Below are 21,138 nucleotides of genomic sequence, written 5' to 3'. Positions count from 1 at the left end.
AGGCTGTTTGACTTCTTAAAAAAACATTTTTCTTTTAAATTTATGGAACATAATTCTGCATACCGCCAGAGTTCCTGCAGAATGTAGACATTGTTATTTTGGGGTGGCCCTGGTTAGCTCCCAAACTGATATCCACTCAACCATTTGAAGTTCTCTGTCAGAGGGAATGACTTCTGGTAACTATGTGAAACCAAGTACAAATTCTGAAGTACAAATGTTTCTCTTTGCTTTTTCTAGAAAATGTTATTTATAGTGCTAAATAATTACATTTTTTAAGCACTTTCCTGTTCCCATTTCTATGGTTACTTCTTTGGACTATGGTATGGCATTTGGGAGAGTAGCAGACAATATTACTTAAGCTTTGCAGCTAATTAGGGAATGGATTGGGCTTAATGGTACTTAAGGATCTACCAATCAAACTAAGCAAAATTAAAGCATTTTCACTGGTAAAAGAGAGCTGGTTTTATAGTTTGAGTTAGACTTTTATATACTGAGCTTGCATACACACAATTGCAGAAATTACTCCACCAGATATTAATTGTACCTTTGGTGAACACAAGCAGACAGTAGCAACTGCATTTTTGTATTTGAGCTATGCAAAGCATCAGCTTGGTTTCCTGCTACATATGGGGATACAAGGGACAAATAACAAGATGGTTGTGTTTTAGTAACAAGATACAGCTGCAGGAAAATTACAAGGGAGTTTCATCCTATTGTGACTTAGAGGGTATTCGGAGGAAAGCTACCTGATTTTGCCTAACAACTGGTATTAGCGCAATTAAAATAGACCTTATGTGCACCCCTTTTCCTAGGTTATAGGACAACCAACTTACTGTTTTTATGTTGCAAAACTTTTGTGGCATGTCTTGCTGTCCAGTCTTCCCAGAGCTGAAGTAGAGACGATGCAACTGCAGGTTACAAAATGTGGATCTAACTGGTCAAACCCAGAGATCTCTGTGCCTTTTTAAAGTCTGCTATCTCTTCCTCTCTCCCTGTACAAAAGTAGTAATGCTTTTAAGTAAGCAAAAGTTCAGGGAACACTCAGTCATCCATAACTGTTCTAACTCCTGACCTGAGAGAGAAGACATAACCTCCTAAAAAGAAGAAGAGCTTTCAAAGATCTTCTCGTACTCTTATGTGCCTCTTTATTAAGTCCAGGGAGCTTACTGGAGGAAGCTGGTGTGCCTTTCTGTCTAATGTGTCTGGGTGATTTAATGTTCCCAGTGTAATGTATTCTACTTCTGATGCATCCTAGAACAGGAATAACAATAGCTCGATATTTTTTCTTGGCATTATGACTCATGTCTCATAGATGCTAATACTGCTTTGAAAGATAATTTCTTAAATGCTGTGGTAAACTACAATTATCAAATTGAAAATAGTGTGGCACTTAAGACGATGCGGATAGTGATTCAGCCTCTTCTGGCTTATATGAGATTTATTTTGAAAACACATATACGGAATGCTATGGTTTGTTATGTAGGCACAGAAGACAAAGTTAGTCATTGTTGTAAAACAGACCTATACCACCTTGGAGCCAGGACATCATTCTGAGGGCCCCTGCCTGGTTATTTGCACCCCTGAGGGAATTTTAATTGTATATTGCATTGCAGCTCATATTTTCATAGGCCCCTTTGGATCAGCTAGGTGCATGTGTGTCAGATTCTGTGGGCACTCACATGGCATTTAGAGGCAGACCCTGGCACCACTATGTTAAAGTGGCAGCAGAAAAAGAGTGAACAACCATATTTGCCTGGACAAACTTGTTAGCATTGCAAGGAAGTCTCTAAGACTGAGGATTCTGGAGACTGAACTTGTTTGGTTTGTTTAACTGAAGTATTACATCAGCTTCTCTTCAGAGTAAAGGGAGGCCAAAAGGTTATTTGAGCATAATCCAACTGATGGATAAAAATTAAGATGGAACCGTTTATTTCTCAAAACCTCTTGCCTAACCTTTCAAACATTCTAAAATTTAAATACCGGTCTGAAAAGAATTTTATAATATAAACACAGATGGTAATTTCAGCTTATTCTGCTTCAAACCTAAGCAAATTTCCACAGAAGTAAACATGGCTGTGTGATTGCAATCCTAAATGGTTTAGATACATTCTGATCTGCGTTTACTTGGGAGAGTTCCCATAGAACAAAGTGGAACTTATTTCTGGTAAAGACATGGAGGTTCATACTATAATTTTAACAAGGAAATAAATAAGTTTTTGAACATACTTCTGAGCGAATGTGGTTAGGATCATGCTGTAAATGGAAACTGGATTGCAACTGTCCTTTGTTTCCATAAATGAAGTCAAAATCAGGCAGCATTCATTTGTTATTTACAGTTGAAAGCTTTTAACAGCTAAGACTGCATTTTATGATGAAATTTGGAATCTCATTTTGTAGCTTAATATGCAGTGAAGTTCACTTGTTGCTTGTTAAACGTATTATGAAAGAGTTGGGCCTTTCCTCTGCATAACAGTGGCTGCAATCCTATACATGCTTACTTGGGAGTAAGTCTCATTAAACTCAAATGTGCTTACTACTGAATAGGCATGCATCAGTTATGTTCTGGCTGATTTTTAAAATCACTTACAAGTGAATTCACTCATCTGTCAGAAATGAAATATCATTAATTCCTTCATCTGTAAAAAAAGATGCATTTGCTTATATGTTGTGGCAGAGCAATTTTGCTTGTTTTTATTGGATGGCAAAGGTAGCAATGCCCCCCCCCACAATTAACAAAGTATTGCCTAAGAGTTGTGGCATTTCTCACAAACATAGTCTATAAGATGACCGTGGAACTATCCACAATTTTATAGAGAATATTGCTGCAAACTGCCCTTTTTATCCCAATGATTGATTGATTGATTGCTAACACTGCAGTGAAATATTATGCAGCTAATAAATGGGCAAAATTTTGCGCGTACATGGACACGTACATATAATTGAAATCCCAATCCCATGTATGTTTGGTCAGACCTAAGTCTCACAGTGTTCAGTGGAATTTATTCCCAGCTAAGTGGGCATCAATTTGTGTTTTTAATCATGCATATGCACACTTGTATCATATATACCTGGGTTACAATTGATTTTCTATGTCTGAATCAATGGTATGGCCCTCTTCAGTTAATAAAGTTGTCAGTGCTGCATCCCTGTTTTGAAAAGAGAAAGTCAGAAATTCAAACTGAGTAGATATTTTGTGTTGCGCTATGTGTAGTTGTGTTGCTTAATTTCGTTTAAAAGCAGCACCACAGCAGCAGAGAGTAACAGCAGATGTTGAAATGCGAGTGTGCCAGCGTGTGCGTGTGTTTGCCTAAGAAAGCAGGCTTTTACCCTGCATCAGCATCACTGAGACTGGAGACTTAGTAAAATAAGAAAAACTACTTTATTTATAGAAATACATAGTAGATAGAAAAGACAAACCTAGTTCTAACTAGCTAAGTTGGAGGCATAACTCCCAGGTGTAGGACTCAGCCCCATGCTCAGAGAGAGAGCAGAGACAAAGGGAGTCTCCTCTCTCCAGGAAAGGGCAGAAGGAGGAGGGGCAGGTAAGCTTCCCTAAAGGCGTCACAGTCTAGCGACAGAAGGAAGTCAGTCAGAGCATCACAGGTAAAAGGCAAACAAAGCCTATCCATCTGGAGGACCCTAGCTCTATCTTCCTTCTGGAGCTTAAACAAGAACAAAACAGGAGTTGCTCTTGCTCCACTGCCAACACTTTGGTGGTTTATACTTATAGGGATCCTTGAGCCTTCAGATTAGCAAGTGCCACTTCATATATTTAGAATGTTGCAGAGTTTTACTGCCCTCTACTGGATAATACACTTCCAGTATTTCCTCTTCTTTTCCTATGGCAGTTGTAACTGTTTGCCTACCTACATTGATCTTTCATTATAACATTGCAATTCATAGTCTATATCTCCAAAATGGAAAGTCTTCTGCCTTTTTGGTGGCATAAACACATTTTGCTACTGAGTATATTTCAAGTCTTGCTGCAATGCAACTGCATGCAGGCATAGAAATTCCCAGTGGCCTTGATCTATTTAAGGCATACAGCTTCCTTCTGTGTATGAATGTGATGCAGGAAATTCAGATAAAGCAAAATTAACGTGCCATAATTTTACACTATTCTAAAGGAAATCATATTACCTTAATATAGTTAATTGCCCTAATATGGATTTGGGTTTTTTCTAATGGGCCAACTACCGTAGGGTTAGCTACCTTTTCCATGTGAAATGAGACTCTTGCAGTCCATGACTGTATTTACATATGCATTGGAATGAGGTTGTAGAATAGGAGACACTACCTCAGGTTAGAAACTTTTTGTTCTCCCACACACCTACCAATAGATAGACTAGATTATCAAGGAAAGAACCCTCCCGTGGCCTGTTTTTGTGTTCGTTGCAGCTTTTAATTGGGGAACGTATTTAAAAATGTGATTCCCCACCTGCACTTTGAACTGGTGCAGACCATTCTACTACCTCATTGTGCACTGTGTATAGAGCAGGCTTAAGGAATGGGAAATAAGGGATTGGTCAGATTTGTTCCCTGCTCCTGCTTGTACAGAATGCACACTTTTTTTCATTCATCAGAAAGCATGGACTGAAAACAACCAGAATAAAAGCAAAAATGTTGTGTCATAGTCATAGTGCCTTCTGACGTGTATGGACACAGCACATTTTAGTCAAAGGTAGAAGTACAATTTTTGTTCTTAGTACATAAAGAGCTACTTTTAAAGAGAGTATGCAGTAAAGGAATACTTGGGTATATGGTGCACAGACAAGGGCAAGGCATCCTAAACTTGGACTCACACTACTTTCAAACTAGGCCCCATGCTGAATGCAAGTCAAATCAATTTAACAACAACTGTTTACTTTGTAGAAGCACTGTATTCATTTCTTTTGTCAATGGGAAGTGATAGAACAATCTTCCTTGAATTCAGATTTATGGGAAGGTTGATACGTCCAGTGGACAATTTCAGTCTGAATTAGTAGTGCTTATTAACCCTCCCTGGAAAATATGATTGAGAACAGGAATTATAAGATGGAGAGCTCCCATCTCATAAAATAATAAATGGCCTTGATTAACTTCAAACCTTACCTGAAGAAAATTAGTATCCATTCCTCAAAAAGTGTGTGAGCAGAAGTGAACTGCTTTTTATATGAGTACTTAGTGTGATGGACTTAGATGCAGAAAACATAATTTGAATCCCCGTGCAACTATGAAGCTCAAAGTGTTGCTCTGAGCAAGCCATGGGCTCTGAACTTAATCTAGCTAATGCAGTTGTTGGGAGGATGAAATGCCACTTTGAGATCTTTGGAAGAAGGTGGGGTACTAACATAACACATACTAAAATAACCATGAGATTTCCATGTGAGCCATTTTGAGAATTTGCTTGTTCTGCAGCAAGGTCATTTGTAAATACTTTGCACTCTTCATATTTTGTCTCCTTATTCTGCCTCACTGAGTTTGTAGGTCTGCTGTGGATTTAAATACATTGAAAACTGCCCCAAGAATGCATGAACTTATTCACCTGCAAATATTACTTTTTTTAAAAAAAAATGTAAATAAACTGTATTCCATTAAAAAAAGAATACAAATTAGGAATCTCAGGTTAAACACAGATAAGATACAGGGAAGTCACATGCATGTTCAGATCCAACACAAATGATTGTCTCGATAATCATACATTTCCAGAATTTATCCAACATTAATATAAATGACAAAGGGGGGGGGAAGAGAAAAATAGGGCAAAACCCCCAAAGAAATGTGATAGGATAAAACTTTGACAAATTCAACATTTGTTAGAGACAATCAAATCTATTAGTTATAGGCACAGGCCTTGTTTGGCTGTAATGCTAAACCATGTTTTAGTGTTTTGAGAATGAGTTTTAGGCTTACACATTCCCCTCACCTCCTCCTGCATTGTAGCAAGGAGGAGTTTGAAAGCTTTTGCTTAATTTTTTTATTAACTACAGTTTGCCATGACATCAAACTGGGATTAACTGATGAAACAAGCCAACTTCAAACTATGGCAGGTAACAAGGGCCAGCATGGTTGTGCAGCTGCTAAGGGCTTACAGGCCCACTGGAAAGGGACCTGTTGTAGTGAGGAGATAGATCCACTGAGGGACGGAAGCCCATGGTGGGTATCTTGTACAAGAGCAAATAAAACCCGGAGCCAAAACGGCTTCAAAACATACTTTATTGAAGCTGGCTTGTTTCAACCAGCCATAGTTAAGATTAACTGTAGTTTAGGATGCAGATGACATGCTAAACTGAAGTTAATCTAAAACGGAAGCAGAAGCTTGTGATCTTACCCACATGCCAGATAAAGAGAGGAGGGAACATGTGGTGAGCACAGTGTTTGTTTTTATAATGCTAAACTGTGGTTTCAGTGTTATGTGCAAATGCAGCCACATTCTTTTATGTGCTCAGCCAAATGAAGATACCAGACTTTCAATCCTCTTCCTGTGCCAGATTAATTCATTTTCATAGCTGGCCTAGTACAATTAGATTCCTCTTTCTAAAATGAGATCTACATGAATTTTTTCAAGATATACTCTACATACTGTTGGGTCTTTTCTGGTCTCCCTCTAAATGTCACCAAAATAATTGTGTCCTTTACACCCTGTGTTCTCCCCCCCCCATGACATTTTTTGTTTGTTTGTTTTTAACAGGACAGTGAAGAACCATCTCATAGATGTCTTGCTGGAGCAGGATTTGAGAGCAAACTTTGGTCATGCAATAAAATACACTTTCTGTTCCCAGATGACTGGAGAATTAAGGGTTCCCCAAGAATACAAAAGTTGCCCATCTGTTGCTCAAAACTATTTTGTCACATGTTGCAATGGGCCAAAGATAATGACATCTATTTGTGCTACACTACTTTTTTTCAACTTTTTGCTTTTGTGTCTTTATCTATAATGAAGGCCATGTTTGTAAGAAGACTGGGTGTGCCTCCAAATTTGACAATGTCTAGCATTTGTGACTGAAAGGGAGGAGATTGTTCTTAGTCTACTCCCACTTTGCATGAAAGAGAGGGTTAGGATCATCTCAGTATTAGTGCTCCTTTTTACTGCTATACAGGAATACCCCGCTATACGGACCTTCACTTTAAGGACACTCACGAGTACGGACATACTTACAGTAGCACCATTCCCCTGTTTACATACGCTTGCTTCGCAAGAACGGACACTTAATCTTTGGTTGTGGCCTGTTCTTTCGGTGCGTGGGGGGGTGGAAAGAGACGAGATTGTGCGGCCGCGAATCAGCTGGGAGGCGCGATCGTGATCAGCTGGGAGGCGTGATCGCAATCAGCTGGGAGGCGTGATCGCAATCAGCTGAGAGGTGCAGCGGCGCAGCAGCAGAGGCGCCGCAGCGTAGCAGCAGAGGCTTTAGCGCGGGGCTTTGAGGCTCCGCGTGAAGGAGAGGTGGCACAGTGGCGGCGCAAGTGAAAAAAGGTAGTGCTTCACTTTAAATACATTTTTGGTTTACGTACTCGCTCTGGACCCATTGCGTACGTTAATGCGGGGTATTCCTGTATTCCTTCCTGCAGCCTCACCCTGCATTTAAGTATTTCAGTCTTTGGCAGGTTGACCTGAATGTGATCTTACAATGCTGATGAAAACATTGAACTTCTGTTTTTCAAGCTGGTGATTGGAAAGTTATAGTCCATCTCTTTGTCCCTTTTTTTTATAGCACATCTGTACAATGGCAAGAGTACAAGTGCCATAGTACAAGCTTCAAATCCTAGTGCTGGTGCAGTGGCATCAACGGTGGCCTTACACTAGTGTTTATACCCTGTTGCCTGATGCTGTGAGCTGATCACAACATATCCTACGATTGTGTGAGAGCCAGATATTGGTGGGAGAGGGGCCTAAAATATCTGAGCTTAATATCTCAGATATTATTGAGCTTTTGGGCCGTGCATGCAGCCCATTGGCTCCTCTTCACATGAGCGAACAAATCAGAAGGTCTTCCATTAACTGTTTCCTGTTTTTTGTCCAAACCAATAAACTGGTTTGTTTTCTTTTCAGCTTGGTTCTGTTGCTAATTTAAAGGTCTTCCTCTTGATGTTCTTGAAGGTGGTGATGGTGGGGAGAGATGAATAAAATGCACATTTACAAATCCTTTCTTAACAGTGACTTCTTTGAATTAAGAATATAAGAAGAGCCCTGTTGGATCAGGCCAGTGGCCCATCTAGTCCATCTTCCTGGGCACCCAGATGCCTATGGGAAACCTACAAGCAGGACATGAGTGCAATAGCACTCTCTCCACTTGTGATTTTCAGCAACTGGTATTCAGAGGCATAATGGAGGTAGAACAGATTGAGATAAAAATCTACAAATTTTCTAAAGCAAGAATTTTGAATAATAATGTTACAATTGGATTAACTGCTGTAGCAATGAGTGTTTACCTCAAGTATATTATGGTTGAAATTGACTTCTTGCGAGTTCTTGCACTATGACTTCTTGCAACCCATTTTTTCTACTTACAGCTAGTTTTACTTATATTCATTATTGCACTTAGCAAACTGTACCTATCTTAAGGATTGTCTTTGAAAAGCTGTGGGAAATGTACAATCTAGGGGGAAATTATTGAAGGGAATGTAGAGAGTGGTTGAAATAATAACGTGTTTTTAAAAACTTTAGATTGACTTTTTTAAAATACTTGTTTTAGGTGTCTAAAAGGGATAGTATTTGTGATGCCAGACAGTATAAGACAGTCCAGGGGTCTCCACTGGTGATAAGGACATGGGACTCCTGCCAGATTTCGGCTGGTTCATCGCAACTGTCACTTTGGTTGACAACTGTGAAAAAGATCCTTGGATTATTTTATTTTATTTTCGTGGGAAACCACAGTCACAGATCTACAGGATACATCAGGCAAGTAATACCAATCACCTGTTGCTTCTTTTAAAGAAGAGAGAAAATGTAAGAGTCTAAGTCTTCTACTTGCAATGCAATCCTATGCTGGTTGACTCAAAATTCGCATTGTATTAATGTGGCTTACTCCCTGGTAAATGTTTTTAGAGTTGCAGCCTTAAAAACTTAAACAGGTAGGATGGACCCTTCAATTGCGGTCCTTTATTTATATTTTTCTCCTACTATTTAGACAATTATTGTCTCCCAAAATGGTTCACATCCATAAAAACAAAGGAGAGAGAGTGAAGCCCTGCTTACAAACTGAAGAGACAAAATGCACAAGGGAATGGGAGTGGAGAGTTAAGACAGAAGAGGGAGATGAAACATTTGAAGAAAGTGGTGAGCTACAAATGGACATCTATGTCCAGTTGGGACCAGGATGATGTTCCTTTGCTGGTGTACTTTCTTGAATAATAGTTGGTGGCTCTTGTTCCTTTGGCCAATGAATGTGGCCAGTGCGTTCTTTCCCTTGCCATCCCAGGGCACCTGACTGTTGGAGCTGAGTGTTCAGCATTTGGTAATATCTAAGGGTTTATGTTTTTAGTTTTTAGAATACTGAAGGTCAAGACATTACTCTAGTAGGGAGACACTTGCTCAGTATAGTAAGGTTTGCTGCCCCACCCTGTTGTATTGGTTATAACTTTTGCCTCGGAAGTTGATGGGAATGATTGTTCCTCCTGCTTTGGAAGTGTATACAATCTACATTAATGCTATAATTAATTTTTTATTTCTTTTTGCCCTCTGCTGTTTTTACATGTGGAAGATTGACTTCAGTAGGCAAATACTTACAGTGACATAGGACAGTCCTTCCTGATTTGGGTGTGTGTGTCATGAAATCACATGCTTCTGACCCCTGTTTGGCTTTTCCTGCTGGCCTTCACTGTGATTAATAGAGCCTGTTTATTTAGAAGATAAGTCTCACTTTGTTTGTTGGGGGTGGTTATTAGGTAAGTATGCATAGGATTGCTGTGTCAAATCAGAACTACTGTTACCTGCCGTTAACTAGCCAGGGTTTCCTTCTAACCAGGTTCTGAAACGAGCTTTAGAAGCTGGCTAACAAACCTTGATTTAAAGAGAACCTGGTTAGTGCTGGCAGCGTTAACACCGGTATTGCTGAGATCATGGCATGTTAAGGAAATTTATTTCGAAGAGAGGAGGGAAGTATGATCCCACAAGCTAATTCATTATACTTTAAACCTTAGATAGCGGATGTTAGCAGTTTTTTTATTGATCCATAGACTCTTGATTAGACTGTTAAGCCACTATCTTACTTCTCCCAAATTCTGTCTTAAGACTCTCACTAGATACAGATTCATGCAGTTAGCATCAGCCAAGATTTTCTTCCCATCCCTCCCTTTCTTTGTTTGCCATCTAGCCCTGTGAAAAGTTCTGGAGAGAAAAAATTACACACAACTTGCAACATTTGCTTGGCCTAATAATGGTCTAATGGTTTTTTTAATATTCCTCACTGGCCAACATGGCTACCCTTACTTTCTGTGTGTCTTGCTTTTACTCACTTTAAATTAGTTAATGGATTATCTGGTTTTTAAATACTGTGGGTTGAATCCAGAGTGACCCTTCCATGAACAAAAGGGTTTCTTCTGTTTACAAAAGGGCTGAGATCTACTAGAGCAGCCTTTCCCAACCAGTGTGCCTCCAGATGTTATTGGACCACAACTCCCATCAGCCTCAGCCAGCATTGCAAGTGGTCAGGAAGATGGAAGTTGTGGTCCAACAACATCTGGAGGCACACTGGTTGGGAAAGGCTGTACTAGAGGCTCCTAAAAATGGAAATGGACTGCCTTCAAGTCAATCCTGACTTATGGCGACCCTATGAATAGGGATTTCATGGTAAGCGGTATTCAGAGGGGGTTTACCATTGCCTCCCTCTGAGGCTAGTCCTCCACAGCTCGCTAGGGCCTGCTCAGCTTGCCACAGCTGCACAAGCCAGCCCCTTCCTGGTCCACAACTGCCAGCTGGGTGGCAACTGGACACCTTGGGACTATGCAGCTTGCCCACAGCTGCACAGGTGGCAGGGCATGTAACCCCTGAGTCACTCACTATGGGGTGATCTTTAGCTGGCCCTTGACACCCAGGAGACACGAGCGGGGATTTGAACTCACCGACTCTGGACTCCCAGCCAGGCTCTCCTCCCCACTGTGCTATACCAGCTCCTAAGGAGGAGGTAATTTCCTCCTATTTCCCCTGTACCCTATCACCTTCCTCACTATTCCAGAGATTCTCCCAATGCCCTGGAGCAGCTTTGTGAGGAGCTGCAGAGGGAAGGAAGAACTGCCAAAAGATCCCCCTCCCCCAAGCAAGAGCATCTTAAGCTTGGTTTCCACTTATGGGAACCCTAGATACAACTCTACGTGTGTAGTACAAATAATATGTAGAGAATATTTTACTGAACATGCTGTTTCCTTGAATGAAACTGTTTGGAAAATCATGCAGGAGTTTTAAGAAATAGAAGTTTAAATGAAGTTTCATATTCTTTAAAAATATTAATCTTGTCTGGCTCTCAGACTTAGGCTGCAATCCTCAGAAGTAAGCTCCATTGCATTCAACGGGACTTACCCCCAGATAAGTGTGTATTGGATTGCAGCTGGGCAGAGCAATCCAACTCAGGGAAAACCGGCTGCAGTTGTGCTGGAGCAAGAAAAGCTGGTGTAAAGTTCTGCCGCATCCAGTTGCCATTCAGCAGCCTCTGGGTTGGTTGCACTCAGGGACCACAAAGTAAAAGCCTGCTCTGCCAAATACCGGAGTAAGCCCTCTCCATTTACTTCTATTGCAATTATTTTCTTAGACCAACCTTTTTCCTGGCATAACTTTTGCTTGGATTGAGACCTGTAGGAGTGCTCTGAACACAAGTTGGATGTGGCCTAAGTCCCCTCCCCTTGGCCCCTCCCCTGACACGCCACCAACACACCCCTTTTTCAGGCCTTACACCGGCTCCACTTCTGCCAAACTGAGGGACTTACGTCGGTGTAGCCCAGCTGAGCTGGGACCCAGCCAGCTCAGCTGGAGATCTGCTGCATCCAAGGCACCTCAGCCTGACATAAGTGGAAGTTGGATTGCACTCTTGTTTTGATTCTTAGAAAGGTGTTGAAATCTTTGGTCATCTGTGATTAAAGGACCTTCATGGAGGAAAGTATTTTTAAGCTCTGGTCTTTTTCATGTTATCTTATATACTGTGTGAATTAGGAGAACAGAAATTATAATGTCTTTCCTTCTTCTCCTCCTTCTTTTCAAGGCTCCATATTTCCTTTAGATTTTTAAAATAACCTTTTCTAATGAGGATGACTGATACTGTTACTGTAAAGGAGGGAAGTGATACAATGACAGGCTCAGAAACAGAGGTAAAAGACAGCACTGCAGCGCAACACTTTATAAAATCAGAAAGCCATGAGCAAATTCAAGTGGAGAAAGATGAAAGGTGTACAGATAATAAAAATGATGTGCAGGTAAGAGATTTTTTTTCTACCTTATATAGTATATATAAGTAGCATTTATAAAGCATGGAATTACTTAGCGCTATTCTGCCGCCTCCTCACTACTACTGTTACTACTACTACTAGCTGTGAGAAGCCAGTCAACTTCAACAATGTTTCAAAAACAAAAACTGCATGAATGATTTATCTCTTTTTTCACATTTCCCTTCCCTTATCCTTTCCTTGTTACTGCGCATTCAGTTATTTCTGAATAGATCTGAAGGCGAGTCTGCCAATTTTCTTATAAGAGGGATATCAGCTATTTTGGTAGCCTTACATGTTTTGTTACACTAGGCTGGATAGTTAATCAGTTTCCTATAGTGCAGAGAATCAGGGAAAGAAAGGGTGATGATAATGCTTCACTTAATTTTGCGGTTGCGTACTACTTGGAAAAAAAGCTTAAATGTGTATCCGTTGTTTTCACATGATTGTAAAGTCGGATAATGTGTCTCCATTTAATGGCTTCAGTTTCAGGCTTCTTTTCAGAATGTGAAGCTCCTAAGGAGTTACGCCCACCATGAACATAATATGTCTACTCAACTTTGTACGTGTTTGGGGTATCGTTGTTTCTCTTACACAGTGTGCATGACCACTGTCTTTATAAACGATGTAAATTAGTTAACTTCAGAAGTTTTTGGATTTTTGCTAACTAAGCATTCATATTCAATTTAACTCCAGAAAAGCAGAAGCTTTCTTTTTTTTTCATTGAGGGTGGTAGCCTAATGTTGGGAGTATAGCCCAAAAGTGGTTTTAGAGCATCTGGCTATCTTGAAAGGGTTGAATGCCTTCACCTAAATAAGGGGTGGGAATCCTTTTTGGCCTGGCAGGCCAGGTCTTTATCTCCCATCACCACTGTTGGTTAACTTTGACAGATGGGCAGAGATACCATGATGATGTCAGGTAACTGATAGGTGGGTGTTCCCCCCATCAAAGCTGATATGCTGGTTGGGGATTCTGGTTCGCCAGTGCATTCTCCACAGGAAATGTGCTGGCAAAGCAGCACCCAGCAGGATTTAACCCTCTGCTCACCAGCTGATGAGTGGAGGGTTTAATCCTGCTGACTGCAGGAGTCTGCTTTGCCAGTGTGTTACCCATAAGGAATGCACTAGTAAAGTAGCACCCAGCAGGATTGAACCCCACCCCCTGCGCATGAGCTGACATCACACAGTGAGGTGGGCGTGATTTGGGGGAAATGGCCTTGCAAACCAACTTGGATCCCTGGGTGGGCAAAAATTGGCACATGGGCTGGAGGTTCCACAACCCTAGCCTAAATGAAGACATTTGGTCCAGATGTTCCACTTGAGGATTTCTGGCTTGTCTCATGCCCATCTCAGTTCCTTCTTTCTTCAGTAATGGCACTCCATCCTGCATCATCACAGGTGTCACACCTGGCTTTACTAGCTTAGCCTCTATTCGTTCTTACTCCAGCCTCCTCTTCCCAACCTTATCTGGTATAAGCAGAATATTTTGAGGAGAGGCGGGATGTCTTGCTTGTCAGGGGGGATAAAGGTGGTGCCTTGCTTGAAGACTTAGGGTGATATCCAACGTTAATCATAATCGGAATAAACCAAGTGAAATCATTTGACCTAATTCCATTGATTTCAATGGGTATACTATTGAGTATGACTTACATTGGATATCAGCCTTGGACAACAAACTGCAGAAATCTTTCCCACTGTTTCTTTAAACCTCCGAGCAAGTGGGACATGACTAGAAGGTGGAGGAAGGATAGAGCATCATCTCGGATGCGATGCTGTTTTGGAGAAGGTAGGAAATGCCACTGCTGCTTCTGTTTTTCCAAGATGCAATGCAGTACAATCACACACACCCCGACATTTCTGAGAGTTCTCATGGGCAGTTACTGATAGCAAGCCAAATTGTGGACCCTCCTTATTGTCCACTACTTTTGGCTATCGAAGTTTGTCTCTTAATAATCCTGTTCTGGTCATGGCTGTGGGGGATCATTTTTCACTTAAAAAATCCTCTTTTTATTACATAAGCTCATATCTGATTTTTTTATTTTTTATTTATCTATTTTAATAATAATAATAATAATAATAAATTTTATTTTTCAGCCGCCTATCTGTCCGGGTTAGGGACACTCTAGGCGACGAACAACAAGAATAAAAACAATACATATAGATCAACATAATCAAAATTATAAGCTAAAAAACCATTCATTAATTCAGTTGTAACATAAATTAATCTGTCCCAATCTTGTAGGCCTGCCTGAACAGCCAGGTCTTCAAGGCTCGGCGATAGCTGGACAGGGAGGGAGCATGTCTGAGATCGAAAGGGAGAGAGTTCCAGAGGGTGGGGGCCACAACAGAGAATGCCCTCTCTCTGGTCCGTACCAGCCTAGCTGTTCTCACCGGTGGGACCGAGAGAAGGTCTTGCGAGGCTGATCTCGTCAGGCGGCACAATCGGTGATTCTGGAGGCATTCCTTCAGATATACTGGGCCGAAACCGTATAGGGTTTTAAAGGTCAACACCAACACCTTGAATTGGGCCCGGTAGACAACTGGTAGCCAGTGAAGATCTAATAACACTGGGGTGATATGATCCCAGCGACGGCTATGCGTAATCAAGCGTGCCGCCACGTTCTGTACTGTTTGGTATTTTACTACCAAATTTCTTCTCTTTACACCCCATCTTTTATCTGTAAAGGCAGACAAAAGAGGAGAGGAAGTGCTGAGCTCCATGGGAGAAGTTAAAGAGCACTGAAAATCATCTTCCTTACTAACCCCTCTGGAGACCCTTCCTATAAACTAGCTATGATCAGTGTCATGAACTTGCAGATTTGTTAACCTGGTTTTCTTGTAACATGGCTCAGATACAGGGAATTGTGGGAGTTACATCTTGGAAGGAGACAGGCTTTGGTGAGAGGAAAATTTTAAGTTTTGTTTCCAGCTGCAAGCAGTTGGGAGGCCTGAACAGAAACACCTGTTTATCTCTGCTAATCTGCTGGGAGCCTAGCAGTCAAGGCCGTGCGGGCCTGAGAAGGTTGAGATCAGAGAAGGGAGGGGGGCCTGCAAGGTGCGAAAAAGTTTCGGGAATATGATTGTATCAGAAAGTCCCCTGATTGGCTGAATCATCCTGAACCATTGTGTGCCTTTTTCCTTAAGTATAGGGGCTGAGACCCATAGCCTTTGTTCCCCCTGGACATTCTCCTGGACGTTCCCCTGGGGCGTTCTCTTGAATGGTCCCCTGGTTGTACTTTGGATGCCATATGGGGTTCCACTGCTTCTTACCAACCTGATGTTATTCTCTCTGAGGAGAGATGAGATTTACCAACAACTACCTCTTCAGTAAGTAGAACAGGCTAATTAGTTTATTATTTTCTGTTGTGTGTTGAACTCTCTTGTGTTAGACCTAAACCCCTGGTTAGGTGTGGTTTTGAGGAATTGTTTTGCTGCTATATATTAAATGTGCACTTATATTTTTTAATAAAGCTACTTCTTATTAACCTGGTGTTTTCATTGAGTGAGACCAAGTTGGTTCTGAATCCAGCACCTTGACCACTGACCACAAACTACCAAAGGAGGGAGTGTATTTTGGTTTTACCAGAAGTTTCTGGACAAGGAGTGTTTGGCTCTTGTCTTCTGAACTTTGGTTTACCTATTTCTGGGCTCTGAGTTCCCCTAGCTCAGAGTTGAACCAGTGAAGGGGTGGTGGCAGCCTATCTTCTACCTTGCAGGGTTGGTGTTGGTTTGCACAGCCTTGTCAAGGGGAATTGGGAAATGGGTTCCAGATCAATTGCCCAAGGTGGGGGAATTGGGTCTGAAACATGCACCCTGTGGCTCTTGAGGGCACGAGGGCATGACAATCAGAGCTTTTAAATAAGCACAATTCACTTTTTCGATTACAGGCGGGCCCTGCTTATACGGCAGGTTCCGTTCCGGACTGCCGCCATAAAGTGGAAATCGCTGTAAAGCGGAACCCATTGAGTATAATGGAGCGCGTTGCACAAAAATGATGCGAAAATGCTGCAAAAGCGCAAAATTGGCTTTAAAACAGGGAATTTCCCCTAATTGAAAGCCGCCACATTAGCGGAATGCCGGAAAGCGAAGCACCGGTAAGCGGGGCCTGTGATGCGTCCTTCCCTGGCTCTCCCTGTCAGGTTCCTACCTGCGCGTGGCTACTGCCTGTCACTAGGCACCACCAGGGACTCCACCAGTCCGGACCGCTCTCTCTTATGGTTTCTCTCCCCGCTCTAGCACAGATCTCAACAGATCCCCCTGCTAGGCAACCACCAGTAACGTCCCAATACTAGTATTCCCAGAGACTCTGAATACTGGTATTGTTATTCTCTTCACCGCTGCCACCATTTGTTACAGTTCCCCTTCAGCCTTGGTCATTACCTTACCCTCCCTTCTGGTCTGTGAAACCCCAGCCAAGGATCAGGCCTTTGGTAAACCAAATTAAGTATTTATTACAGATAACAAAGCTAACAAGATTAACAAGATTTCTTCTTAAGGCACATAAGCATATGGTTTTACTCAATATTAATTCGAACTCCACCTCCCTCCTGGTAAACAACTCTCTAATCCCCACCAACCAACCCACTCAGTTCTCTTCACCCCCCCGATTCCACTCTCACTCTTCCTTTTATACATTCAGCCATTTTAAACACTCAGCCAATCATCTCGCATTCTACTGCCCATTCACTCCCCCTCCTCTTTCACTCCACTTACCATGTATCTTCTAAAACAACAACACTTACCATATATACATTAATATAGGAACATCACATTTCCCCCCCCTTAAACAACAGCAGAGTATTATTCCTGTTCCAGGATTTATACGTCGCGTTAACAAATAAAAGTCTCTATGGGGAAAATGTCTTTCTTTGTTCCTCTGTCTGGTCACGTCACTGCAGTCCCAGCCACTTGCCTGGAAAGTCCATCAGCCAGTACATTGTCCTTGCCTTTTATGAACTGGAAGTCCACTTGATAGTCCTGTAGGGTCCAGGACCACCTCTGCAGCATAGTGTTATGGTTTTTCATAGTCTGCAACCATAACAAGGCCCGATGATCCGTAGTCACTGTGAATCTTCGTCCCCACACGTATGGGCGCAACTTGTTCAGTCCCCACACGACCGCTAGGCACTCCTTCTGGACCGACAAATAGTTTTTCTCCCTCGGCGTCAGCTTGCGACTCAGGTACGCCACTGGATGTCTGGTGCCTTCTCTCTCCTGTAGCAAGACGACTCCCAGCGCCAGGGCCGACGCATCTGTAGCCACGATGAATGGTTTCTCATAGTCTGGTGCTATTAATATGGGTCCTTGGCACAAGGCTTGCTTCAGTAGATCAAAAGCCTTCTGACATTCATCCGTCCATACCACACGCTCAGAACACTTCTTCTTTGTTAATTCATGCAAGGGGGTTGCTATTTCCCCAAAATTTCTCACAAACTTCCTATAAAATCCAGCCACACCCAGAAATGCCCTTACTTGTTTTTTGGTTAAGGGGATCGGCCACGCTTGTATTGCCTCCACCTTGCTCCATAAGGGGGTGATTTTCCCACTCCCCACCTTATGTCCTAAATAGATTACTTCCTTTAGTCCAAACTGGCATTTCTTAGCTTTTATTGTGAGGCCTGCTTTTCTTAAGGCCTCCAATACTGTTGTCAGGTGTTGGACATGCTCAGGCACCGACTTCCTAAAAATGGCTACGTCATCGATATAGGCCACTGCAAAATCTGACATGCCTCGCAACACAGTATTGATTAGCCTCTGAAATGAACTTGGTGAGTTCCTTAGTCCCATGGGTAAGGTCACAAACTCATATAACCCATCTGGTGTACTGAAGGCAGTTTTGGCTCTGGATTGCTTGTCTAGTTCCATTTGCCAAAATCCTTTACAGAGATCTAGTGTAGAGATAATGGTTGCTGCCCCCAATAACTCTAACATTGCGTCTACCCTAGGTATAGGATACGCATCTGGGACAGTAATTTTATTGATTAGCCGATAATCAATGCAAAACCTTATCGTTCCATCTTCTTTCGGAACCAGGACAATACTTGAGGCCCAGGGACTGATGGATTCCCTGATCACTCCTAATTCCAGCATATCTTCCACCTCCTTTTTGATCTCATTCAAAACTTTCCCATTCACATGGTACGGAACAGATCTGATTGGGGCATGATCTCCAGTATCAATGGAATGTATAACTATACTGGTTCGGCCAGGTTTGTTGCTAAAGAGATTCCTATAGGTTTTCAAATCTCTCAGAATCTCTTCTTTTACTTCCTCCTCCACCTCCTCTGACCATTCCACTTGATCTACCCCTCCTTTGTCTTTGCTTTCCTGTACCAAATCTGGAAGTTCAGGCCCACTTCCCTCAGGGAATAAGGTAACTTGCAACACCTTTGCATCCCTGGTATGGTAAGGCTTTAACATATTTACATGAACCACTTTGCTTTTGTTTAATTGGTCTGTGGTGATTACATATGTCACTGTGTCAAGCCTTTCTCTGATGGTATATGGTCCTTCCCAGTTAGCCTGTAATTTGTCATGTTTCCTGGGTATGAACACCATAACCATATCTCCCACATCATACACACGTTCTCTGGCTGTTCTGTCATACCAGTAACTTTGCTTCTCCTGTGCATGACTCAAATTCTCTTTCACTACTTCCATCATTGATGTTAATTTATTGCGGAATTCCAATACAAAATCTACTACAGAAGTTTTGTACTCTCACAGAGTTCCTTCCCATGAATTTTTTAGCAGTTCCAAAGGTCCCCTCACTTTTCTAGTAAACATTAGTTCAAAGGGTGAGAAGCCTGTTGACTCCTGAGGGACTTCTCTGTATGCAAATAAGAAGCATCCCAAACGTTCATCCCAGTCTTGTGGGTGATCTTGAACATAGCTTCTTATCATGCCCTTCAAAACTCCATTGAATCTTTCAGTTAGCCCATTAGTAGCGGGATGGTAAGTAGTGGTCTTTAGATGTTTTAGACCACAACATTTCCACATACATTGCATCACTTCTGCCATGAATACACTGCCTTGATCTGTCAGCACTTCATGAGGGAAACCCAGCCTCATAAAGATTTTTAATAAAGCCTCTGCCACTACAGGGGCTTCTACAGATCTCAGTGCTTCTGCGTCTGGGTACCTGGTGGCAAAATCCACTACCACCACTAGATATTTCTTGCCATGCCTTGTGGGTTTGGAAAAAGGCCCCACCAAATCTATTCCCACTCTATAAAAGGGTTGTCCAATTATAGGAAGGGGCTTTAAGGGTGCCTTGGTCTTTACTCCACTCTTTCCCACCTTTTGGCATATTCCACAAGATAGACAATGTTGTTTTACATCCTTGGAGATATTTGGCCAATAATAATGTGCAGCCAATCTCCTCTTGGTCTTTTTTATTCCCAGATGTCCTGCACATGGGACATCGTGGGCTATCTCTAGCAATCTGGTTCTGTATTTGCTAGGTACTATCAATTGCTTCACTGGTTCACATTCATCCTTTCTCTCAGCAGGCATCCACAGTCTATATAAAATCCCATTCTCACACACAACTTGATTCCTCAGTTTGTCAGTGAAAGGAATCTGTTGGGTCAGGGCTTGTTCCTTTATCTGCTTCAAACTTATATCTTTATGCAGCTCTTCCCTGAATTGATCTGCTTCTTCCCCAGAGACCACTTGATACAGTTTGTCTCCTTCAGCAGGCCTGCTAGTGGTTGCTATGGTGACCTGAGGCTGGTTAACAGATTCCACCCTGTTTGTTTCAGCCCCCCTTAATATGGCTTCTTTTTCTCTGCCAATTTGCTGTCTGGTCACTACATAGATCTTTCCTTGGGCGCCCATTACATCCCTTCCCAGTATTACTGGTTTTTGTTGCTGGGCATTAATGCCTACTTTATATCGGCCCTCTCGGCCTCTCCAAGTCATTTCCACCAGGGCCACAGGCAAACTTTCTGGTTGACCCCTCACTCCTTGGATAGTCACAGTTTCCTGAGGTAATATTACCTCAGATTTTATTAAATCTGGCCTCAGTAATGTCTGAGCGGCACCAGTATCAAGCAATGCCCAATAATTTGCCCCATGTACACTCACTTCCTCTCTCAGACTTGAATCAAGGTCTGTTACTTCTGTCCAGTTTATCTGGCAGAACTGAACCTTTTTCGCTGTTTCTAAAGCCTTGGGCTCTGTTTTCACTGCCCTTGTCTGAGCAGGATTACTAATGGGGTTGGCAACCTCACATTGAAAACGTAGGTGCCCCGGTCTACCACATTTGTAGCATAATTTCTCCTCACTTTTAGGGTACACAGATCCACTCTGGGGTGTCCTGTGCCCTTCAGATTTTACTGGAGGACTCACTCTCTGTGGTACCACATCCCTTCTGCCAGCGTTATATGGTCTGGGTTTAAAATCTCTTGATGTTTTCCCCACCCAGCCAGTTCTGTTGGAGGCGAAGTGATTCGCCATCTCTGCGGCCTCCTGCACCGATGTAGGGGAACGGTCTTTGACCAGGAGCCTTATTTCTGGTGGTAACTGATGGTATAATTGATCCAATATCATGAGGTTTTTCACCTCCTCCACAGACTGAGCTTTTGCACTTGTCAGCCATTTCCCAAATATGTCCATCAGTTTTGCCCCCAGCTCCACAAAAGACCTCCCTGTCTGTATCTGGCAGTTTCTGAAAAGCTTTCTAAAATAATCAGGCCCCAGTCTGAATCTTTTAAACACTGCTTCTTTGAATTCAGCATAGGTGACG

The 21,138-nt window shown here is 42.2% G+C and overlaps 1 protein-coding gene across 11 annotated transcripts in view; it reads left to right on the top strand.

The window, feature by feature from the left end:
- Positions 1 to 21,138, top strand: part of R3HDM1 (R3H domain containing 1) — a 149,245-nt gene that overhangs the window by 44,126 nt on the left and 83,981 nt on the right. For 7 of the 11 annotated variants that reach the window (XM_061608910.1, XM_061608914.1, XM_061608917.1 and 4 more), the window contains 2 exons: positions 8,673 to 8,878; positions 12,171 to 12,381. In XM_061608910.1, the coding sequence (XP_061464894.1) occupies positions 12,211 to 12,381 (171 nt within the window). In that variant the 5' untranslated portion in view covers positions 8,673 to 8,878; positions 12,171 to 12,210. Of the gene's footprint in view, positions 1 to 6,670; positions 7,454 to 8,672; positions 8,879 to 9,121; positions 9,257 to 12,170; positions 12,382 to 21,138 lie in introns of those variants that run through there. The other 4 variants (XM_061608911.1, XM_061608912.1, XM_061608913.1 and 1 more) reach the window with 2 other exon arrangements.

The sequence above is a fragment of the Rhineura floridana genome, chromosome 2, assembly GCF_030035675.1.
Source record: "Rhineura floridana isolate rRhiFlo1 chromosome 2, rRhiFlo1.hap2, whole genome shotgun sequence".
Lineage (NCBI taxonomy): Eukaryota > Metazoa > Chordata > Lepidosauria > Squamata > Rhineuridae > Rhineura > Rhineura floridana.
This window is presented reverse-complemented; position numbering and strand designations above follow the sequence as displayed.